We start from the raw sequence: 22,588 nt of genomic DNA, 5'->3' as shown, positions 1-22,588 counted from the left end.
CTGCAGAGTAGACAATCTGCTTCCTGGTAACACCGGCTTGCACGAGCCCAGTGTACGTGAATGGTCACATGATATATACCGTATTTCCTGGTGTGTTAGAATGGACGGAGATTATCATTTATAGAGTTAAAATGCCGTTTTAAAACGAATATACATGAGTATGGATATAGCCACAAACACACACACACAAACCCACATGTGTACCTGCATATAAAGAAGCTGTTAAATTATGCACATCATTTAAATGCACTTACTGTTTGTGCGGACACACAAACAGGGTCGAGAGGACATGGGTGTTTTTTTAACGCTCCACCCCTGATATCCCTTCCCTCCTGTCTGTGTGTGATGATCTGTACATGTGTGTTAGGAGGCAGGTTTGATACGAGGCCAGCTGTTTTGGTCCATCCCAGTATTTGGCATGGACAGATAGACAGCATATGGCAAATCAGATAATTTCTCCACTGCCTCTGTGATTGTGTCCAAAATGCGCATGTGTGTGTGCACGTGTGTGTGAGATCACTTATTGGGGCTCGTCCAATATCTTTCTCTGTGAGCTCATTCAGATATCAATTTAGCCCAGTTATTGATTTATTTTTTTTCCAGGCAAACTACCTTTTGACTCTAACTGAAGATAGATAGCAGATGATGAGCAGAAGCTGGAGACGGTTGTTTATATTCTAAATGTTCTTTCCCAAAACCTGCAGATAAGAGATAATCCAGGTGTTTGAAACCAGCATATGATGTTTATGCAAGCAAACAGAAGAAACCATTACTGGGATACTCTTGACCCTGCATGACCCAGTCAATTTGTCAGGTTGATGATTAGGATTGATTAGGATTGAGTCTTTGAATCCGATAACACTGTTAACGAAAACAGCCTGATTTGTGCTGAGACGAAGGACAAAAGTCATGAGAACAGAAGTGTAGGAAGACAAAAAGATGGAGTAGACAGAATAATAGAGGAGAAAGAAGAGGATTAAAGAATTCAGTTGTGCAGACTCGCCGTGCAGACTATATATACATTTACTGTGCCGCCAAACATGGTCTCCTGCCAGGAGTGGGTGGCGATGATGGCCGCTTGCCAAGAGGTTCAACCATCGTTGTGTTCACAAGAGGAGAGGTTACCCTCTGAGCAGCGCTACTTCCTCATCCTCTTCTGTTGGAAAAAACTGGGCCCTACAGTGACTTACTATAATTTAGGATAAAACATGTAACAATTCTTCATTAAAACGTCGAAGAAAATTGAAGGCTACCATGGTCTGGAAGGGGAGGGTGAGGTGAAGGGGTATTCAGCTGCAACATGCACTGACTCAATATATTCTTCACACTGAACCTTTAAGTGTGGCCTGCTCCTGCTAGCTTTTTCAGGATTACCAACCCAAGCTGTAATAGCAAAAACAAATAGTGCCTGAGTAATAATTGTGTCTAGTTGGGAAATGAAAAGGCTTCTTCAATGTAAATGTGCTATGGTAAATTACAGAATGAATGCAGAGCAGAGACAACATGAAGCCAGTACAGTGTGGTCTGCAGTGTTGTTCCAAGCTCATGGTCGTGGGATACTGAACATATATCATCACCAACCAACCACACACACACACACACACACACACGGTTCGCGATGTTTTAAAGGTACACAGTCACACAGAGCCAGGTAAATTCAGACACGTCCACAAACCACTCTTGTATTCCCCTCGATCTCCTGCCCTCTTGTCTCCAGTGTGAGTTTCGGGGTCGCCCAGTAAAGACCCACTCATCCATCAAAACGACGATGCTCCCAAAACTTCCTCTGTGAGGGTTAGAGGAGCAGCACAGATGCAACGGGGGTGGAAGTGATTTAGCAGTTTGTCTCCTCTGTCTATGTTTTTTTTCTTCCCCCCCCCCGCCCGCCTTCGTCTCATTGCTCTTTTCTTTTCCCCCTCTCCACTTCTTCTCGACACAAACACATAATCTGTAGAGAAAGGAGGGACAGAGGGCTTCAGGGGGGAAAGGGGAGGAAAGGCTGTTCTTTTCTCTTCTTATCTCTGTGTGTTTGACGTGCAGTGTCTCTTTTAATATCAACAGCGGGGGCTCGGAGATTTGGATGTTAAGAATTCAAACAGGCTGCTGGGACACTGACATCTTTGGCGCTCATCTCGTGTCGCCGTGTTTTGAAATGTGAAACGTACTCCCAAAAAAAAAAAGCTTTTAGTTTGGGCTTCACTCAAAGTTCACAGCAAATGAATGGAAAACATTATAAGCCTAATAGGGTGATACAAAGGAGAGGCCACATAGTGTATGTCAGGACAGTGATAGAACCCTTATTACATTTTGGTGCGGATCCATCGCAGGATAGGCCGTTTTTTTTAAATCATTTTAACCATTTTCCCAGGGAGTAATTCATGGATCTTGATGAAAAAAATCGGGCATATTTAGGGGACAGATATTAATGAGCGTGTGCAGATTGATTGAATTTAAGGGGACTGTTGGGCCTTGGCGGAGATACGCGCTCTACTTATTCATTTTACTACAAAAACACCATCATCACATACTTTTTACACAATTGCTCCCACATAGACACTACTGGGGGTATTAAGATGCAGTCAGTTGGAACAGTATCTCCTGTGCATAGTTGGAAACCTTGCATGACACAGCACCATATGTGCATCCTGCACACAACCACTGGTGCAAAAAATACAAGCAGTGCAATGAGCTTTGCGTGTGTGAATTTTTTACTCCCTCTTTTACTCCCGTTTTCTCTCCACCTCCATCTCGCCACCATTTCTCTCAGTGAGTTTGTGTGCGCGTGCGTGCATATGACATGTATCTGGTGGATTAAGAGTAATGCCCTGATCCTGTCACAAACTAGGCCACTGCTCCGTGTACACAGCGAGATGCTCTGCGCGAGGAACTGAATCTCTCCGTGTGTCAGTCAGGGCGACAGGACACTATGCAACAACATGGGGGTTTTTTTTGTCTGCTGACCCTCATTTCCCCCAAAAATCAACAAGCTGTCGTCCCTCCCCTTCATCCAGCTTGGAAGTGACTATGTAAAATTCCAGCTCAAATTCAACTCCTCATGTGTGTAACAGCACGGCTCCTTCTTCGGAGGCTAGGGGAGATATTGCTGAGTTGCAGCCCAGTGCTTTAGTAAGCAGACTGTACATTTTCAAACCAGGCAAGAGTGGTTTTGGATTCTGCGGAGGGTGGCTCTTGGTAATGTGAGACCCTCAGCTTGTATAACATCATTTATGTTCTGTAAATGCTCTGCTTTTCCAAGTGTCTCTATCCACAGAGCTTGATGTAAAAAACCACAGGAAGATCAATAAAAGAACTGAGCTATTCCGTTTCTAAAAATGTGACCTTTTCATACGTGACATGTTCGGTCGTGTACAGTGGAAACACAGCACTTTCTCATGCGATGACTGATAGACTCGTCAACATTCAGACATGTTGCCTGCACAGGTATGGCCCACAGGCTGACTGGAGTCGTAAAAGTGATCGGACAATGACAGCACCACTGCTGTTGCTTACGTTTGAAGCCCCTGAGCAAGGCACCAGTCGTCAAGAGCTTAGACAAGAGCCGTCTTTGGTTACCTTTAAATTTTTCATTTAGCTTCCCCTCAGGTGCTGAGGTCAAGGAGTAAAAAGTTGCTAAAATTAATCTTTTCTTTCACAACAAGATCCCTTTTTTACGAATAGAAAAAAAAACTAGACTAGTTTTGGATTAATCTTTTTATTAAAATTTTACTAGTCATATTTCTTTAGCAATTTTTTCATGTCCATAGCATGTTGTTTAACTGTTATTTTACTTAAGTTGACGTTTTCATGTATTAAATGCTAACTGCAATGTGCAGTGCACCTTGTTAGAGGCCCAACAGCTGCACACAATATAGATTCTTTCATTGAGTGGCAATCTACCATACATGTAATACAGTTTCTCAAAGAGTAGAGGCTTATGAGTAAGGATTTGTGTGTAGTGACATACATGTGCCCTTGTAAGTATGTTTGTAGTCGTCTGTTTTATATGTATGTAAATGTGCAGGCTTGTGTAGTGCTCAGGGTGGACAAGAGATTAGACTGCGATTAGTATCTGGTTCCGTGAGCTCCACGTCACTTTTGTAGCTGATGGATGAGGCACCGTCAGGTTTCACTGGAAAGAGATAAAGTGGCAGGGTCACATAGTTCAAAGGTTTGTGGTCCGGGGATTAGCAAATGGTGTGGAACCGAATCAAGCAGTTATTTTCTCGGATGGATCGTGTTTCTTGTCTGTGATTGATTGGTATTCCCTAACTCATTTAAAGTGCTAAGAAAAAAGCCAAGGTCCTTCTCACCCATAACTGCAGTATGAAATGTCAAAATGTCAACATCATACTGAGACTTCAAGCCTTTGCTGCGGCAGGGGTTTGATACCGGCTTGCGGACCTTTGCCACAAGTCAGCCCCCTTTCACACTGTCAAATAAAGTCAACATCTGGTCTTGGTAGGGTTATGATAGAGGCACTGAGTCATTTCTCCTGTGGGCTGGGTAGTGATGATCAAATGACCAATAGCCTGCCAGTGGTACGCTGGTCAACACACTGGTCAACTATTTCATTCCCATACATTTTTTTTCTTTTACATTTTTACATTTTTACATTTTTACATTTTTACATTTGTTACATTTTTACATTTCTAAAGTGTTTAGTCAACACTTTAGAGCAAAGTGAAGCCGGCACCCAGATTAGCAAAAACCAAAATGTAAAAACAGCAACTAATGTATATTCTTAGGTGTTTTTTATTTGTGTTGGTTATCTTGGTAGTCGGGCACATACATAACCTTACATAGAACCACAAAGTGATCATTTTATGCTATGGTTCTTGTAATAATTAAACAAATGAGATATAATGTGTACGTTTCAGAGATGCAGAAAGACACTGATACAGATACCAGCAACAGAAATGCTTACGAAACTGCCAAATATGTCGGGTCAGCCACCAGCGAGTACACAGATTTATGCACTGATCCAATACCAAGACTTTAAAGTAGATTAGATTCACCCACATAAAAGTGCAATTTTCTTTTCCCGGAAATCACTTCTGTTCCAAAGTTTCTTTTTCTAATCTTTGGCTCCTTGTCAACAGTTTTTTAAAGGAATTAAAAACTTTAAGGATCTTTTATATGTATCATCTGGCTTGTTGGTGGCTGCACTTTAACAACTATTTAAAGGGAAAGTCCAGGTATCGGGAAGGTGAAAATGGTTTCGGAGCATCTCTAGAAGACACCTGGCGATAGTTAACTTAGGAGGTGGCAGAGGATTCACTTTTACTTATATCAGGGTAAGGGAGGGAAACATTATCAGATATAACTCTGAAGAGAAATTAAGATAAAAAGTTTAAGGTTTTGACCTTCTATGGAAAGAGCCTTGAGATAATGTATATATTGTGATTTGGCGCTATACAAATGGAATTGAATTGAATTGAATATAGTTTTCTTCGCTGTTTACTTGATACATGGGTCATTTTTGCCCTAAAGACATAGGGAGGGTTAACACAATTAGACATTGTGTATTTATTTATTCAGTGTTTATCTATGAAACTAAATCTGTTGTGATATTACAGAATAGTCTTCAGCAACGTTGAGTCAGGAAACACAAGAAACCAGCTCAACTCTAATCGCGCTGCAAATGCCCTTTAATTTCCTCATTTCTAATTCACATGCCACTTATCAAGTTAAGTTATTTTCATCACTATCTCAATAATTCATGGTGTATTTTCTGGAATAATTTATCATATTGTATTAAAATTCAGCTCCAGTGAGAACTTGCCAGCTCCTGCTCATCTGGAATATGACAACAGCTTCTTAAAAAAAATAATAAAATGCCTCATTTAAATGCTTGACGACCTCTTTCCATCAACTCCTGTGCAAATGTCTCTCCACACGAGGCGACAGAAATGGGTCACATCACAAACATTTTCATAAGTCATATGCACACAAAATTAAGATGCCAATCTCAGTTATTATTTTAACTGTTTGCTGGCGGTGCTGGCCCGAGGAGTTTAGTAGACTTCATATTCTGGAATGAGGGCATAACGCACACCTTTGAGTGTGTAGTCTCACGCTCAGTTTGTAGCACAGTGACCCGCCGGTCCCTTAATAAGTTCTCCATCGTTATCTATTAACGTCAATCCTTGAGTGAGACGGATTAGTCCGTGCTGATGAGAAAGAAAATGAAGCCTTCTCAGCTTGTCCTGCATCACTGGCCCTCAGCGTTGAGGCTATTAGCAGCTAGCATAGCTGTGCGCCCATCCGCGACTAACAGGATCCGACCAGTGCTAGCTTAGCGCTATAGCCTAGCAGGTTGTGAAAGAGGCCCTGGATGGCGTTAGCTTAGCCGTAGCATAGCTGACCAGTGGTCCGTGAGTAACGCGCTGAGACCAGCGCTGAGAAAACCCTCTGTTCATCTTTGCGGGGAGCCAGCCCTGACCCAGTAAAGTTGTGTACCCCAGTGGGTGTCCCATGTGTCTCTAATGACCTGTGTATAAAAGAAGACCCTATTTGATTAAATCCTCCTCTTGTGTTTCTAACAAATTAACCCTGATTAACTCACCATTAGTCTGACCCTGGGGCAGCTATGGTGGGTAAGTGGCATGCTAATTGGACACGCATTACTATGGGCAGTAGAAATGCATTTTATCCTATGCTAGTGTAAAAATGATGTTGTTGAATTGATGCTTGGAGACATCCGCTGGGTGTTTGCTGATTTATACGCTGCAATGACGTGCTATATGCAAATCACAAGAATCACAGTTTTATATAAGGAGAAAATTATTTGGTTTGGATGGACACTTAAACCAACTTATCCTTAAGGTGAAGTGTCACCAAAGGTCACGGCTCGTAATTTCATTTTCTATTTAACGCCAAAGGTTTTCTGGTGCAGTATAGGACGATCGCTGTCTCTCTGTGTTTATTGGCCTCAGTAATCCAATTTCATTTCCAGCAGCAGAAAGCGAGCAGCTGATAATTTGCTCTTAATGTGTCGGTTTGATGTTAATGTGTTTTAAGTTATGTTCCTGGCCAGCTGCCCGCCCAGTCTTGAGGGTGACTATCATGGCCCTGGCTCAGGCCCTGATATTGGCCTCATTCCTCAACTTGTCTGACAAGCCTGACTCAGTTCTCATTTGGGGAGTCATCAGCTATCCACCCACCGCTACATGCAACACTATGCAGCTGGATCTTTCCCTGGCAGAGACTGTAAAATGCTCATTACATGCCTAACGACATGACACACACAGGAAAATGTGAGGCGCAAGCACAGATGCTTGGCAAGTTGTACCAACATCCAGAGCGGCCTTTTCAGATGTGATCAAAACTTCCAACGCACAGACACAAATACTCACGCAAAAGCAATTTGTGCACACAAACATACGTCCGCACAAACCCAGGATCATTACGAATGTGTGCGAGGGGGATGCGCCACATATCGATCAGATCGGGAAGTTCAATAACCATTTATCTGCTTCCTCCTCTGAGGGATGTTCCCCTATTCAACAGTAGCAGAAATAGCCACACACACACACACACACACACACACACACACACACACACACACACACACACACACACACACACACACACACACACACACACACACACACACACACACACACACACACACACACACACACACACACACACACACACACACACACAAGCGTGTAGGATTAACTACCATTAATGTGTGGGCTTCCCCATCTGCTCCTTTTAGTCAAAACTATTGTCTTTTCCTGATGAAACCTCGGCTTTGTCATCTTATAGTCTTCATATTTTATTCTTCCTCGGTAATCCAGCATCTCAGAGCTTCTGTTTTACAATTTGTTCCTCTGTCGAGCGGATCCGTTCTGTGCTGTGGACTCTAGCCCTAACCCTTTTTGTTGACTGGATTTATTTGGATGGGCCTGTCTGCCTCATGATTTATTTCGCATCAGATCAGATAAGTGATTAAAGGCACACAAGATAAGACCGGAGGGCACACAAATAGCTGCATTTTTCAAAGATTTGATTCTTTCATTATATTTTTTTATGGAAATCAATGCAGTCAGAGAGCAGAATGATTCTCTCTAGAACATTAAATTGAATTTAATCAGACATGAAACATTTTCCTCTAATTCCCTAAATCTGACATGTGGAATCCTAAGGATAAAATGCTAATTTCACTCATGTACAGTATGTTTACATATGACATAGAGAAAAAGTAAGTCTTAGATTTTAAAAATTCAATAATTCAATAATTGAATGAGAAAAAGACACAATATTAAGAGATTAAACATAAATTTCTAACTTTTTTCTTGTAATATTACAACTTAATTTTCGTAATATTACAATTTTACGATTTTCCCCTTAAGTGGCCCTAATGTTCCATCATACGTATCTATGTTGTTGTCATAAAACCCATAGAAGCCCTATTCCCTTTTTAATTTTACCTGTTTGCCTTTCTAAATATATAAGTCCCATTCTTAGATTCTTAGATTAGACACACTCCCTGAAGGTTTGTTCCAGCACCGGTTCTTAAACTCAATCTCTCTCTTGGCGTGTCCCTGTAAGTTAGGACAGAGTTCTGCCCACTACATGTCCCTGCCGTCTCATTTAGTCTTGCTATTTGTGCCACTCTGCAGAAAATCCATTTGTCTCATTATAGTTTCTAGGTTCATGTCAGGTGAGTTTAACCAAAAATTGTTATCAGCATAACAAAATATAATGCAGATGTTGGTCGAGAAGCACAGCTGTCTGCTGTCTTTCCCCTTTTATGTAATGCTTGTATGAAAATTGCTTATCCAATCAGATTTTTTCATTTTAGGGCCCCATCTTTCTGTTATATGCCTAAAGGTACTTCTTCTGTATCAATGATTTTGAAATGCCAAATATACGTGAAGACCATCTCTCAAAGTTTATCACACGTCTTCAGCTGTGACTCGAAAGTGGTCCAGAGAGAGGAGCTGACTTTGTAATCCCTGCCATCTGTTGTGGAGATCTGAATGGCAACTTTATGTAGGCCACCCTCCATCCACCACACACACACACACGCACACCAGAGGGAAAGATTGGCAGCGTCTAATTCCATCTAAATCTCTCTCCGTGGACCCAGTTAGTATTTTCCCCTCACTTCCATCTTGGGTCATAATAAGGAAGAGGAGGGAGGCCGTCAGAGGCGACATGCAGAGTAAAACAGTGGCCGCTGCAATGTTCCCGCCGATAGACCAAGTTCTTCTGGGACCTTTCTCAGCCCGTCATCATTTTTGACTTCATATATGAAATAATAAACTTTCAGGCATCGCTTTCCTCCCCCTTAACTACGGCAAATATTCGAGTGCCCCTCTGAGCATGAACCCGCGCCTCCACCCCCACCCTGGCCCAAATGTCAATGCCTAATCCCACCAAGCAGCACGGCCAAAAGACCCTGATGATCTTGGAAAAAGACCGAACAGTTTGGACATACAGAGAGGGAGGGAGCAAAAAAGAGGAATGGAGGAGGAGGAGAACAAGGCGGATGATTTGGGGGGAAAAAGTGAGTGAAAGAGGTGGAAAGAGGGGAAAAGCGAAAGAGGATGAGAGCACAAAACGAGAGGGGAGAAGAGGAATAAAAAGAGAAGGGGAATTGCAATAGAGAGACGGGAGAAGTGTGTGGAGCATACGGTTGCACCCCCTCCTCCTCATTAAGTCAGTCAATGTGACAGGAAGACTTATGTAACACCCCAGAGATGGAGGGAGGAGATGGAGAAAGAGTAACAAGGAGGAGGATGAAAGTGGGAGCAAGAGGAGCAGCTGTGGAGGAGGAGGAAGGGGGTGAGGCAGCGATTCGGTGCCGAAGAATTAGGAGTGGGGCAGAGAGATAAAGGGGTGAAATTTGAGAAAGCGAGAACGTAAGACTTTTAAACAGCAGATACATGAAGAGAGAGAGAGAGAGAGAGAGAGAGAGAGAGAGAGAGAGAGAGAGAGAGAGAGAGAGAGAGAGAGAGAGAGATCGGGGATGGAGAGATAAAGAGGGAAAGATAAAAAAGCAATTGAAAGATCTACCGTGCCTTTTAGCATGGCTCTGCTGGCTTTACACTTTTCATTTGTTTTGTGGGAGAGAGATTAGCAAAAGGATTAAGAGAGCGATTCTCCCACTCCTCATTCTCTCTCTTTCCCTCTCTCCCTCTCTCCCTCTCTCCCTCTCTCCCTCTTTCTCTCTCTCTCTGATGAGCACACCCACATTTGCTCAGTCACTCATGCATCACATACATGTACAGTGGAATGCCATGTATGAACCAGCTACACGTGCATGCAGTAACTAAAATATTAGGGCTAAAACTAACCAATATTTTTGTATTGTTTATTAATCTGACAACCGTTTTGAAGTATTATTTTTTTGTTCAATAAGAAAAAAACACTTTTCAGGCATGAGCTCCAGAAAATGTCCAAAATATTGGGTCCGGACATTTTACAGAGTTAACCTATATCACATATGATGAATGCAGCAGGAGATTGTCCGAGTCAGACACATTCACAACAAACGAAATATGTGTTCAGGTGAGGGGTGACATCTGGGTAGAGCCTGCAGGAGGCAGGACATAATGTAGGAATTCTGTTACGGAAATCACGTGATTTTGTCTACAGCAGATTGACGCCGGGATTGGACCTTATTGTCAAAAGCTTTCGAACCTCATAGTCTGTCCAAGATGACGTCTTAGTCAGCACGCCAACTTGCTTTCTGTGAATGTTCCAGAACTTTTCCGGCTGTGTTCTCACATAGGCTCACTGACAAGGGGAGGGAAAGTTGTGGGAAATGTCCGGATCAACTGACTCGGACATTTGGTTTCTCATGTACAGCCCCTCCGGATGAATCCAGGAGGATATCTTGAGTTCAGTGCATGTCTGAAAGACGCTATACGCACACACACTCCTACTCCTTCTCTCTCACACGCATGCACACACTCTCTTGTATTCAGTCTTTGAGGTAGAAGTGCCAGTGAGATGCAGAGGTGATCGGGCAGCTTGGGGCTCTCTGACCATGTTTGCCAGTACATCTGGCTCATTCCCTCTCTATCTCTCTCGCGCTCTCACCTCCTGCTACTCTTCCTATCTCCCTTCACTTCTGTTTTTCATGCTTTATCTCCTCCTTACCCTCTCCATCTGTCTCTCTCACTCGTTCTCTTTATCTCACCCGCTCCTCTGTTCTGCTGTCCCCACTCTTTCAGCGCCCTCTCTTTTCCTCTCCTTCTCTGAAAAGCTCAGCTTTTCTCCCTCTCTCCCTCCCTCCATTTAAACAGCAAAAAGCAATTTCTCTCCCTTTGTCAGGGCGGATGGCAGTAAGCCCTTAAGTAGGGATTTTCTGGTTTGGCTGGAATGCCATTAGGCGAGCTGGCTGTGACGTGCCATGACTGACGTGCCGAATCTTTCTGATGTCGTGATGTCACAATCCAACGGCGGCTGTGGCTATGATATTGTTGGCGTCCCCGCAGCGAGGGGTTTTAGTGGTCATGTCAGGAGTAAGTCTTCATAAATCCTTTATGGTACAGAAATATTAAGCTTCTTTGGTGACACAGGGAAACAACATGGTGGAACGTGCACACGCGTGTACGGGAAAAAAGAGACCCACACACACACATGTGCCACCCACATGCACAACTGAACCGAAAGACAGATGTAGGTGCACGCTTACTCCAAAAATGGGTGCACCTTGTAACACACAAACACACCAAACCAGCTGTGGTGCTTCACGACGTTCTCCTATTTTAGTTTTAATTTTTGAAATAAACACAGTCACACACACACACACACACACACACAAACACACACACACACACACACACACACACACACACACACACACACACACACACACACACATGTTACAGTTACGTGAATGCCAGATGTTAAGGGTTAAGTGCATTAACACTAGACTAACACAATAATGTATTACACAATATGTATACGTGTATGTGGGAAAAAGACAAACTGATGGTGATGTGCAGGCTTATGTAGAGCAATGAGTAACTCATCCATCAAAACTTCTTCAGTTCCTGTGGCTATACACACACACACACACACACACACACACACACACACACACACACTGAAACACAGCAACTCTGGAAGTTTGAACTTGACCTAACTTTTCCATTGCATCTTTCCGTACAGCACCTCCCAGATTCACGCGAACCCCAGAAGACCAAACAGGAGTCCAGGGGGGAGTGGCTTCCTTTGTGTGCCAGGCCACAGGGGATCCGCAGCCCAAGATTGTCTGGAACAAAAAAGGCAAAAAAGTCAGCAACCAGAGATTTGAGGTATGATGCCGAGATACCTATGAAGGAGCTCATAACCTTGTACTGGAACTGATTTCTGCCCATCCCCAGAAAATAGAATGGGAATGGGTGAGGGTGTTGAACTAATGCTCTGGTGTCTGTTTTCCTGTTATTATTTTCTTTTGAAGCCTTTTTTCACATGCAGACAGTTTGACCTGAAGTTGACTTGATCTGAAAGGATTGTTAATCAATTTGAAAAAGAATTGTCAATTATCAGGATCAATTATTTGTGATTCTGCTCAACTAGTCCTATAAAAAAAGCTACATTTTAGGCCAAGCACATTTACTCACAATTGGGAGAACCTGATGCATATTTGTTGTGTGTGTTGCCAAACCTAATATTGTAACGCTGGGACAGACAACAGGAGACAGGGAGGCAGTTTAAAGTTTTAAAGTGAGGAAGGTATTATTTCACCTCTTGTATCAACCAATCAATCGATCAATTAATCAAGATAACGCGAGCTGATGATGTTTTATTCCTTTTAAAATATCTTGCGATGTATTCCAGGAATCCGTTGGTGTAATCACTGTAAAGTCCACACACGTCAAACCTGATGTTGTGCCCAACTTTTCTAGATCCATGTTGCACAGTGTGACTTGCACAAAACTTCAAATGAAACATCAGTAAGCACCTTAAATGAAACGGAGTCGTCACTAATGCTCTTAGTTACACCACTGCTCTTCCTCTGATGACAAATCAGAGCGTCTGCTGTGTTGCTACCGCTCATTACTGTGATGGAAGTTGACATTTAAGTCAATAATGAGGTACTGTGTTTTGTGATGGGTACAATAGACCAGGCCTTTTATTCTGGGATTACATGAGCACCGTCCACCTGTTTTTCTTCATTTGTACAGCCTTGTGAAACGCTATCTACTCTCGTCTCTTTCATATGTCAGATGATGCCCGGGGCTACAGTGTATGAGATTCTTATATGATCGGCCTTATTAGTTTCCTGAAGGCTCTAACCTTTGATATATTCTCTCACCTCACCACTCAGATGGAGATGTCGAACCAGCCTCTCTCCTCTACCCAGTCAGTGTCACCCTCAGCTCAGGGTGCTTCTCCGCTTTAATAAGTCGAGTTCCCTCCCAGGTTTAAGTTCATCTCGGTGTCTTCCTGTTTGTGATTAAATCACTCGGGGAGATATTTTATTTTTTAATCTATCATATATAAGCTCCAACTACCTGCTGCTGTACACTTCCCTCTGCTGTCCTGTCTGTCAGGAGTGACTGTGGGATTTATTTTTATTGGATTTCAGTCAACAGAAACCTTCTCTGAATCCAAAATCCAGATCTACTACATGCATGAATTCAACTTATGCAAGAGCATTTACGATGCACAAGGCAGTCATTTTGAACGATTGAAAGTTACAAAATAAGAAACCGGCTCTGTCCCCTCAGTAAACCTGCCTCCATCCATACATCAAAACTAGGAAAAGGCACTGAAGGTAAAATTTATACCAAATAGCAAACAGCAAAAAGCAGTAAGGGCCCAGTGCTGCAGCCAAACCTTGTAACTCTCCTGCTGCTAATATTGTCTGTACCACATTGCAATATTTTAAAACGGGTTGAATATAAAGGAAGTTCCATAAAACTTGCAATAGCTCATGTTGGGTATAATGGATTATGGCTTCTTTAGCAAACAGCTACTTATGAGCATCTATAGCATTCGTTTAAAGTTGTGTTTCTGGCCTCCTGGCAAACCTCCAATATTACCTCTCCTTCATGTTCAGTTTTGGTGTCCACCTACTTTTGGTGAGACTAAAAAACTCAACCTCAATGATATGAAAATGCTACATAATAAAATAATATATTCTAGTCAATTAGATATATTTTTTTTCCCCCACTAACAGGTAATAGAGTTTGACGATGGGTCCGGCTCTGTCCTGAGGATCCAGCCACTGAGGACCCCCAGAGATGAGGCTATTTACGAATGTCACGCCTCCAACTCCGCAGGAGAACTCATTGCTTCCACCAAACTGAGTGTGCTACGAGGTCAGTGTGAACACACACACACCAATTATATGTTTGCATCTAGCTGTCAAGCACAGTTTTTTAATAACTGTATGTAAAAAAAATTAAAAAGCTGATTGCATTTCAACACTTCTTTTATTCGGCATTCATAATGTACACATACAGTTCATAAATTCCTTATAGTACAGATGTATTTGGAAGATGCTGTGTTTTTATTGACCGTAACTGCAGCTCTAAAGCACCTTTAACTAATGTAAATACATAATGACTTATTGACACAGCTTTATTCATGATATATCAATCAATCAATCAAATTTTATTTGTATAGCCCATATTCACAAATCACAATTTGTCTCACAGGGCTCATATATGCTGTCATATTTTATGTAATAACATGAAATAAGAAGTAGTTATTTATTATATTTCTGTGGTCAAGAATAAACCTTAAAGCGTCATTAGTGTGATAAAAGTTTCAATAGGATTTTTCTCATGTGTGTTATCAATCATTCATTCACTTTTTATCCTCTACATATGGACACTGCATATGAGGAGTAATCATTTTTAAATACATCAAATGTGCTCACAACTACACTATAATGTGTAATAATGGCTTTAAGTAACTGTGTGTTCTTTTCCAAATGCTGGTTTTTGGGGATATTTGCATCCGTAAGAAATACTTTTAAATAAAAGGTTCAGCTATCCTCAGCTCCTCATAAATTCCTATTGATAAAGTTTAAAGTTTATATATATAAATATATATAAATATGGAAGTGGAAGCTCAGGTCCACCGCAGTCGATGGTTGTATTAGTGTTAGCAAAAGTCCATTAATGCAGATAGTGATGTTAGTGTTAGTGGAGTCCATTAGGAGAACATTATGTACCGGTAGTTTGAAGCTTGAGAGTGTCTTAGTGAGTGAAGCTGTTCGAGTGTGGATAATCACATTGCCTGTCTTTACAGTATATGCTCATGGGGAAAGGACATGAGGCCTGTTGTTCTACCATATCCTCTCTCTCTCCCGCCTCGTTTCTCTCTGAGGGGTAATAATAACACAGTCTACAGTTCTTCCTCTCTACTCTCTGCTTCTCTTTCTGTCTAGTCTGTGTTTTTGTCTCCCCAAGTTCACTCCCTCCTACTTTCTCTTCATTTCGCTTATGTTCTCTCTCTCTCTCTCTCTCTCTCTCTCTCTCTCTCTCTCTCTCTCTCTCTCTCCCCCCTCTCTATAATTTCATACACTTTCCTCCTTTCCTGTGTCTCGCTCTCGTCTCTGTCGCTCCACACGCTCTTAGGTCCACTTCACAGCAACCTCTAAATTATTCACATCAGACCACTCTTTGCATCTTCTTTGCTGTTCTGCTCCATCCATCCAGAATTTTCCCTGCATCACATGGTTCTTTGTACATGTACGCGTGTGTGTGTGTGTGTGTGTGGGTCTCTTAGTTGCGCATACAGATGTGTATGTGCTCTTGCTTATGTGTCTCTGCATCTATTTTTTATCCTTCCTGCCTCTCTTGATGGAAGCCCCCATTCACTCGTCTATGATCTTTCCTTTATCAAAAACATAACCACTCTTAAGCGCACACACAGGTGAATACACACACACACACACACACACACACACACACACACACACACACACACACACACACACACACACACACACACACACACACACACACAGATCCTCAATCTAAGTCAGTCTTTATTGTAGTGATTAGCCTCTTTCTACTCCTCTGAGGAGTCATTGTGTTGTGGATGAATAAGAGGCCACCTGGGAGTAGCTAATAGCCCCTGATAGATTGTCAGTCCAAATGTCAGTTGCCCAGTACACACACACACATGTGCACACTCACACGAGCGCACACAGACATTCACAGCACACACACAGAGTCCTGTCAGTCATGTCTCCTTGTTTCCCCCGGCTCTTTAAAGACACGGCTCCGGTGACTGACTGACTGACTGTCTGACAGGAGAGATCCGGTGTTAAGGTCAGCCGGCTTAATTACTGAGAACTGGAATCGGGCTAATTGAAATCTTGGCTTCCAGTAAATGGCCGTGATTGGCAATGGCTGAGACAATAATAAACTGTAGAGCAATTATGTGCTTTAGGCTCCAGTGTACAGTCAGATACTGTATAATTCATGATTAGGTAAAAGTTGTGGGTGTGTCTGTTTGAACGACTTAGAGCGGGGGGGGGAACTTGGGTCCAAATATAAAGTTGTAAAGTTCTACGTAATTTACATCCATACATTTTCGAGAAGGTTCACCACTCTTCCAAGTCTTCTTCATTTGTGGATAATGGCTCTCACCGTGGTTCGCTGGAGTCCCAAAGCCTTAGAAATGGCTTTGTAACCCTTTCCAGACTGATACATGTCAATTACTTTGTTTCTCATCTGTTTTTGAATTTCTTTAGATCGCGGCATGATGTGTTGCTTTTTGAGATCTTTTAGCCTACTTCACTTTGTCAGACAGGTTCTATTTAAGTGATTTCTTGATTCAACAGGTCTGGCAGTAATCAGGCCTGGGTGTGGCTAGTGAAATTGAACTCAGCTTTCCAAAAAAATGTGGTTAATCACAGTTCATTCATGATTTATCAAGGGGGGGCAATTACTTTTTCACATAGGGCCAGGTAGGTTTGGATAGCTTTTTTTCCCTTAATAAATGAAATCATCATTTAAAAACTGCATTTTGTATTTACTCGGGTTATCTTTGTGTAATATTAAAATTTGTTTGATGATCTGAAACATTTAAGTGTGACAAATATGCAAAAAAATAAGAAACCAGGAAGGGGGCAAATACTTTTTCACAGAACTGTATATCAGTTTGAACTGAGGCAAGCTACTTGCCCCATCTGATGAGACAGCAGCGCGATGCTAAATCTCAAAGCAGGTCAGCTGAGGTCTAGTTTGTCTCCAAGGGTTTGCCCTGCGATACCCTGGTTATCTGTCCAGCGTGTACACCACTTCTCGCCCAATGTCAGCTGGGACCTACCCTGTGACCCTCAGAGGATAAGCGGTACAGATGACTTGTGTCATATTCTGCTACTGGAAACTTTGGTAGACACATCTGTAAATTCAATGGCAACCTCAAATAGGCTAATTGAATTAGCCCATATACTCACAAAGACAGTTGTGACAACAGATGCACTTTTTAAATGTGAGTAGACACAAAGTGAACTGTGGCCTCACAGAGGAGTATATAGTATATAGTTTTGCTCTAGTGCAGAACTATTGGACTGCAATATATTATACCAGTGTTGATTTTATTACAGTTTTTCCCCCTGGGTCAGTCCTGAATGACAGAAACAGGTTTGTTTGCAGGTGCACACATTACACTGCAGCTCCTAATACAGCAGCCGCCTCATGCTTTAGTTCCCATGATTGTATGACCAGACTTGACCTGCAGTCTCTCCAGATTCACAGATGACAAACCCAGCGAGCGATGTGTGTGGATTTCATTTTGGGTCTCGTATAAAGAGGACAGTGTTCGCACAGCAGTTCCCATGATTAGGAGACCAGGCTTTTCTATGAGCTGTGAAATTATCTGGATCGCTCTCAGTGGAAACACTGAAGTGGGAGCACATCCAAATGAAACAGTGGGGTATTGGGAAGGCTCCGTCAACAAGGGAGTGTAGGGTTACACATCTGCTCTGACCTCAGGGGGTTCTTAACTGTTACTGTTCAGCAGCACACGTACACACACACACACATATGGGGGAGCAGCTTTGTCCCCAAAAAACTTTGGTATTGCTTACACCTTTCACTATTATGGATTGTGGAAGGCTAGTTATGTGCATGTTTTATCGAGCGTGTGTCTGTATGTGTGTGCGTGTGTGTATACAGTATACTTCAGTGCATGTCTGCACTGCTCTCTTCGTTTCGCAGGTTCCTACACACTTCTACCAACACCTCCATGTGTGCAGCCCTCTTTTTGTGCACATGTAAGTGATTTGTAGAAGAGGGGCAGAGAGAGATGCATGATCTCGGGGAGTTATACTCTAACTGTGCGTCCTCAATGCTCAGTTCATTGTCCCACCCCAGGTAGATGAAATAGAATGCATTATTCCTGCCTACGAGGGGCTGGCTTTGAAGTAAGCGTTTGCATAATGAAAGCGGAGAGAATCAGGATTGTTATGCTGTATGGGTCTCTTGTGCTCTCCGTCGTTCTCTCTCTCTGTCAGTTTTTCTCTCTCTTTGTTTTTCTTTCTGTCACTCTTTCTTTGTTTCTCTCTCTTCTATTTGCACCTGCACTTTTACCCTCATTCACCGCTCGCCCACACAGATACACTTGTACACACAGACACCTTCCCGTCCTGTGCTCTCGGTTTATCATGTCCATCTTTCCATTTTCTTTTTCGGGGCGTTTTGATTGATTGAAACCCGAGCTGTTAAAAGGCCACACACGCGCCTGTGAAGCCAGTGTCTCACGACCCGACGCTATGGTTCGATGGGCGAGTACCAGAATTAGCATCTCCTCGGCGAGGTTCAGAGCTAGGATTTCCCGTTAATGAGGCTCTCTGTGGTTGAGGAGGATAAAGTCACAAGGGATTCGGGGCGAGAAAAAAAAATGTATTCTGGGGAACATTTTTTACAATAGACTGCCGTCTAGATCAAATACATCGCAAGCACATGCAGGAACACATGCTCATCTGTCTTTTTCCACCACGTCTATCTTTATCTACTCTGTATGGATGACTCATGAATCGTTTTACCTCACGGTTTTCGAAGTGCAGCCTTGAACAAAGTTGAGAATTTGCTTTTAAAAACTGATTTTCCCTGATCCTTTTTGATTCGAGTGAATACAGTTATGTTTTCAGTTTGACGAAGCTCTGTCGCCTTTGATCCCCCACCTCCTCCTAGCATTGTCCCCTCCCTCCTCTTAAGTCTCTCACTCCAGCTGAATGAAGTCGGCCCACTGCCTTTGATTTCCTCCATCACAGCGGAATGACTCCTCATGTTTGATGTAATTGCCTCAGATGTCTATGGCATCACATTTGATATGCCATCCCACAAGGGTGCAAGTCCCAGTGGATGTGCTTTATTGTACTCGCCTATTTGATTTTATGCAGGAGGTGAACGTCCACAGAGGTTTGTCGGCAATAGACTCAGCTGGACAAAAAAAAGTGTTGCTGAACTGTTGCTGATTCCCAGCAGAATAGAGAGTATTTGATTTTCCATCGATTCTCATTCGAAGAGCGATTGCCCAAAGCTTTAGTGAGGTAGTTTGTCAGGTGGAATGAAATGTTACTCATTCTATTTGACCTCGCTATTGGATTTTTTTAAAGTCTTGCCTCCAGGCTCAAGGCTCATGCAAAACATATTTTGACTCCAAATTGAATCTAAATTTGACTCTTGAATTTGACCTACCAGTTTCCTGTAAAACCTCTTCACACCCTGACTAGTGACTCATTTCAAGTTCAGAATCTGTTTGATGTCAGCTCAGAGCTTAAACTGTGTCTCTTCAAGTGTGAACATCATGATATTTCTTATATTGAACTCATCTGCTCCAGTTGGCTCAGATTCACAGCAAATATATGGAAATGCACTCATTTCAGAAGAACGGATAAATTTAAAGGAATAGCGTGTCATTTTTGGGAAATGCATTTGCTCAATTTGAGAGTTGAGTTACTGGAGTTGAGAAGATTGATACCACACCTATCTAAACTATTCTTATGAAGATAAAGTCAGTCAGCACCTCAAAAGCTCACAAATTATAACTTTTAGCTGCAAAAATTACTTGTTGTAACAAGCTGCAAGTTTATGAAAAAACTTTTAAGAATAAAAAAAACTGTTGAAGTCTCCACCAAACCTTTTACAAAATGATACACACTAATGGCCTCACTAATTGGTATCTACTCATTAAAATAAAAAGAAGGAAATCTGGTAACTCTGATGACATTAAGATTCACAGAGCACTGAGGAAATACAATGGATGTGTTGAATTAAGAATTGGTTTTATTTTATTGTGAAAGCTGTAAGGACATTTCTAACCTACAGCGCTTTGTTCAAAACTCTTTGGGTGAAGCTTGACATTGTAATATCAAGATATAATCCTGGTTCATCCCATGTGGAAGATAGTTGAACTAATCCTCATACAGGTGAATGTTGCATTGGCTTATATTGAGAAGTGACACAGTATCCCAGTAAGTGATTCCCAACCAAGGCTTCTACAGGTGGTACTAGCATTAAAGTATTGATTGATTGATTCATTATTAGTATGAGTGTAATCTTGACTGAACGGCTGTGGCTCAGGAGGGTCGAATGTGGGTGATAGAATAAGTGCTGCATATAGAAGCGCTGTATGAATGTGTGTGTGAATGTGTCTTGTACTGTAAAGCACTGATTGAGTGGAAACTGGAAAAGAATGAAAAAGCGCTCAATATAAATACAGTCAATTTAATCCATTTATAACCAATTAAAAAAGACCAATCCTAATAATCAACAATCTAAATATTAATATATCTAGTGGAAACATGGATGCCCAGAGAGATAAAGAGGACTTATAGCTCACCTGATGTGGGAGAAGACAAAGAACCGTTGGGAACCACTAGTCTGCGTCACCACACTAAAGATGTGAGTATTGTTCGACTATGTTTAACTTGTGTCTTTGATCTTTCCAGAGGACCAGCTGCCCTCGGGGTTCCCCACCATAGACATGGGTCCCCAGCTGAAAGTGGTGGAGCGTTCTCGGACGGCCACCATGCTCTGTGCCGCTAGCGGTAATCCTGACCCAGAAATTACCTGGTTCAAGGATTTCCTGCCAGTCAACACGTCCAATAACAATGGACGAATCAAACAGCTCCGCTCAGGTAACCATCGCTTTTATCCTTCTGGCCTTTCCCCTTTTTTCCTTGAATCCCTGCTTTTATTTCCATCTTACGGTATTTTTCCTCCCTTCTACTTTGCTTTTATCCCTCTTACAATATCCACTACTTCTTATCCTCCCTCCGCCTTTTCCCAGCCAATACATTTTTTATTTCTCTGTTCCCACAAAGTTTTCTGTTATTTTTGTCCTCGTTCACCCCTTTTACTTATTGCTGTTCCACACCGTGGTTACTGGCTGTGTTTCTCAGCTGCCCCCCTCTCCTCTTCGCTGCTGCTGCCGCTGCCGTGCTATGATTTGACTGTGTGCGGTTGCCAACCCCTTCTGAACTCTTCGGGGCCTTTAAGAGTGAACTCCCCATCTTTACTCCAAACTCTCTGAGGTCTTCCAGTGCATATATCACCATCACAAGCGGTTTAATTTTTCACTCACTAAAAACATTATAAAATATTTGTGACGACACGCATCAGTGCGCTCCGTGTCTCCAGTCACATCTCGTCAACTTTCCCCCCTGACAGATTTTAGAAGGTAAACCAAGGTGATGGTGGTATGTGCTGCGGGAATGTCCTCCCTAAAACAGCCCACTGCTGTGACTAAGCAATCAAATAACCTTTTGTTCTTTTCCTGATTTCCTGGAAAGCGTGTCTTGGGTGGGTGTGAAATTAACTCACAGACGTTTCTTGTGAAAAGACATTGACAGAATTTGTGGAATTCAAAAAAAGGATAACTTGGGTAAACAAAAAACACTCAATCAAGCCACTCCATCCATTTCGATCAGTTTTTTTTCTATAGCCACAGTGGTGCGTAAACTTGTCATAGCAAAGTCCCCCTCCCTCCTCAGTCCTCTCTCTGCTTCCAGAGTCCGACCTCTGGACCCAAACCCCCCCTCTTTCTCTTGTGATTGGACCCAACTCTCTGGCTTCTTTACAGATAACAACCTCTTGGCTTCTGTCCCTGTTTTGGCTCTACCCTCAATACCTTGCTAAGACTCCCTTTTTGACCTTTATTTTACAAAAAAAAAGTACCAGGATTTATAGAAAAAAAGTTAAATCTTAAAATGTCAAATATTTTAGCCTTGCTTCTTCTGTGTGATAATTTCAAACTAGTTGACTTTTCACAACTTTTTCTGTGTAGATAATGGATTTCCATGACTCGTATTGTCTTGGAGTCCAGTGCTCTTTCAAGCTGTTTCTTCTGACTCAACTCCTCTGTGTAACTAAGCGTCCGATTGTAATGCCATGTCTATGCTGTTTCTTTTCTCTCTGTATCTTTTTTAACCACAGAGTCCTTTGGTAAGTGCTGCTGTTCCAAGGCCCACACCCTCACTGCCCACTGTTCTGTATACTGTTCACTAATGTTACTGCTATACTGTTACTGCTGCTGCTACTGCTGCTGCTCACCTTTACACACGTTGAGGTGTTATTAAAATGCATGGCATGCATTTGACTAACAGTCACATGCAAAGATCATATAAGGCACACACATATTTATATAA

At 42.2% G+C, this 22,588-nt stretch overlaps 1 protein-coding gene across 18 annotated transcripts in view; it reads left to right on the top strand.

Annotated features, from left to right (window-relative positions):
* ptprdb (protein tyrosine phosphatase receptor type Db) overlaps window positions 1–22,588 on the top strand; it is a 153,590-nt gene that overhangs the window by 87,966 nt on the left and 43,036 nt on the right. For 11 of the 18 annotated variants that reach the window (XM_035169481.2, XM_035169516.2, XM_035169497.2 and 8 more), the window contains 4 exons: window positions 12,136–12,281; window positions 14,153–14,294; window positions 20,891–21,079; window positions 22,377–22,385. In XM_035169481.2, coding sequence (XP_035025372.1) covers window positions 12,136–12,281; window positions 14,153–14,294; window positions 20,891–21,079; window positions 22,377–22,385 — 486 coding nt within the window. The remainder of the gene's footprint in view (window positions 1–12,135; window positions 12,282–14,152; window positions 14,295–20,890; window positions 21,080–22,376; window positions 22,386–22,588) is intronic. The other 7 variants (XM_035169557.2, XM_047342058.1, XM_035169564.2 and 4 more) reach the window with 1 other exon arrangement.

The sequence above is a fragment of the Hippoglossus stenolepis genome, chromosome 2 (assembly GCF_022539355.2).
Source record: "Hippoglossus stenolepis isolate QCI-W04-F060 chromosome 2, HSTE1.2, whole genome shotgun sequence".
NCBI classification, from domain to species: Eukaryota; Metazoa; Chordata; class Actinopteri; order Pleuronectiformes; family Pleuronectidae; genus Hippoglossus; species Hippoglossus stenolepis.
This window is presented reverse-complemented; position numbering and strand designations above follow the sequence as displayed.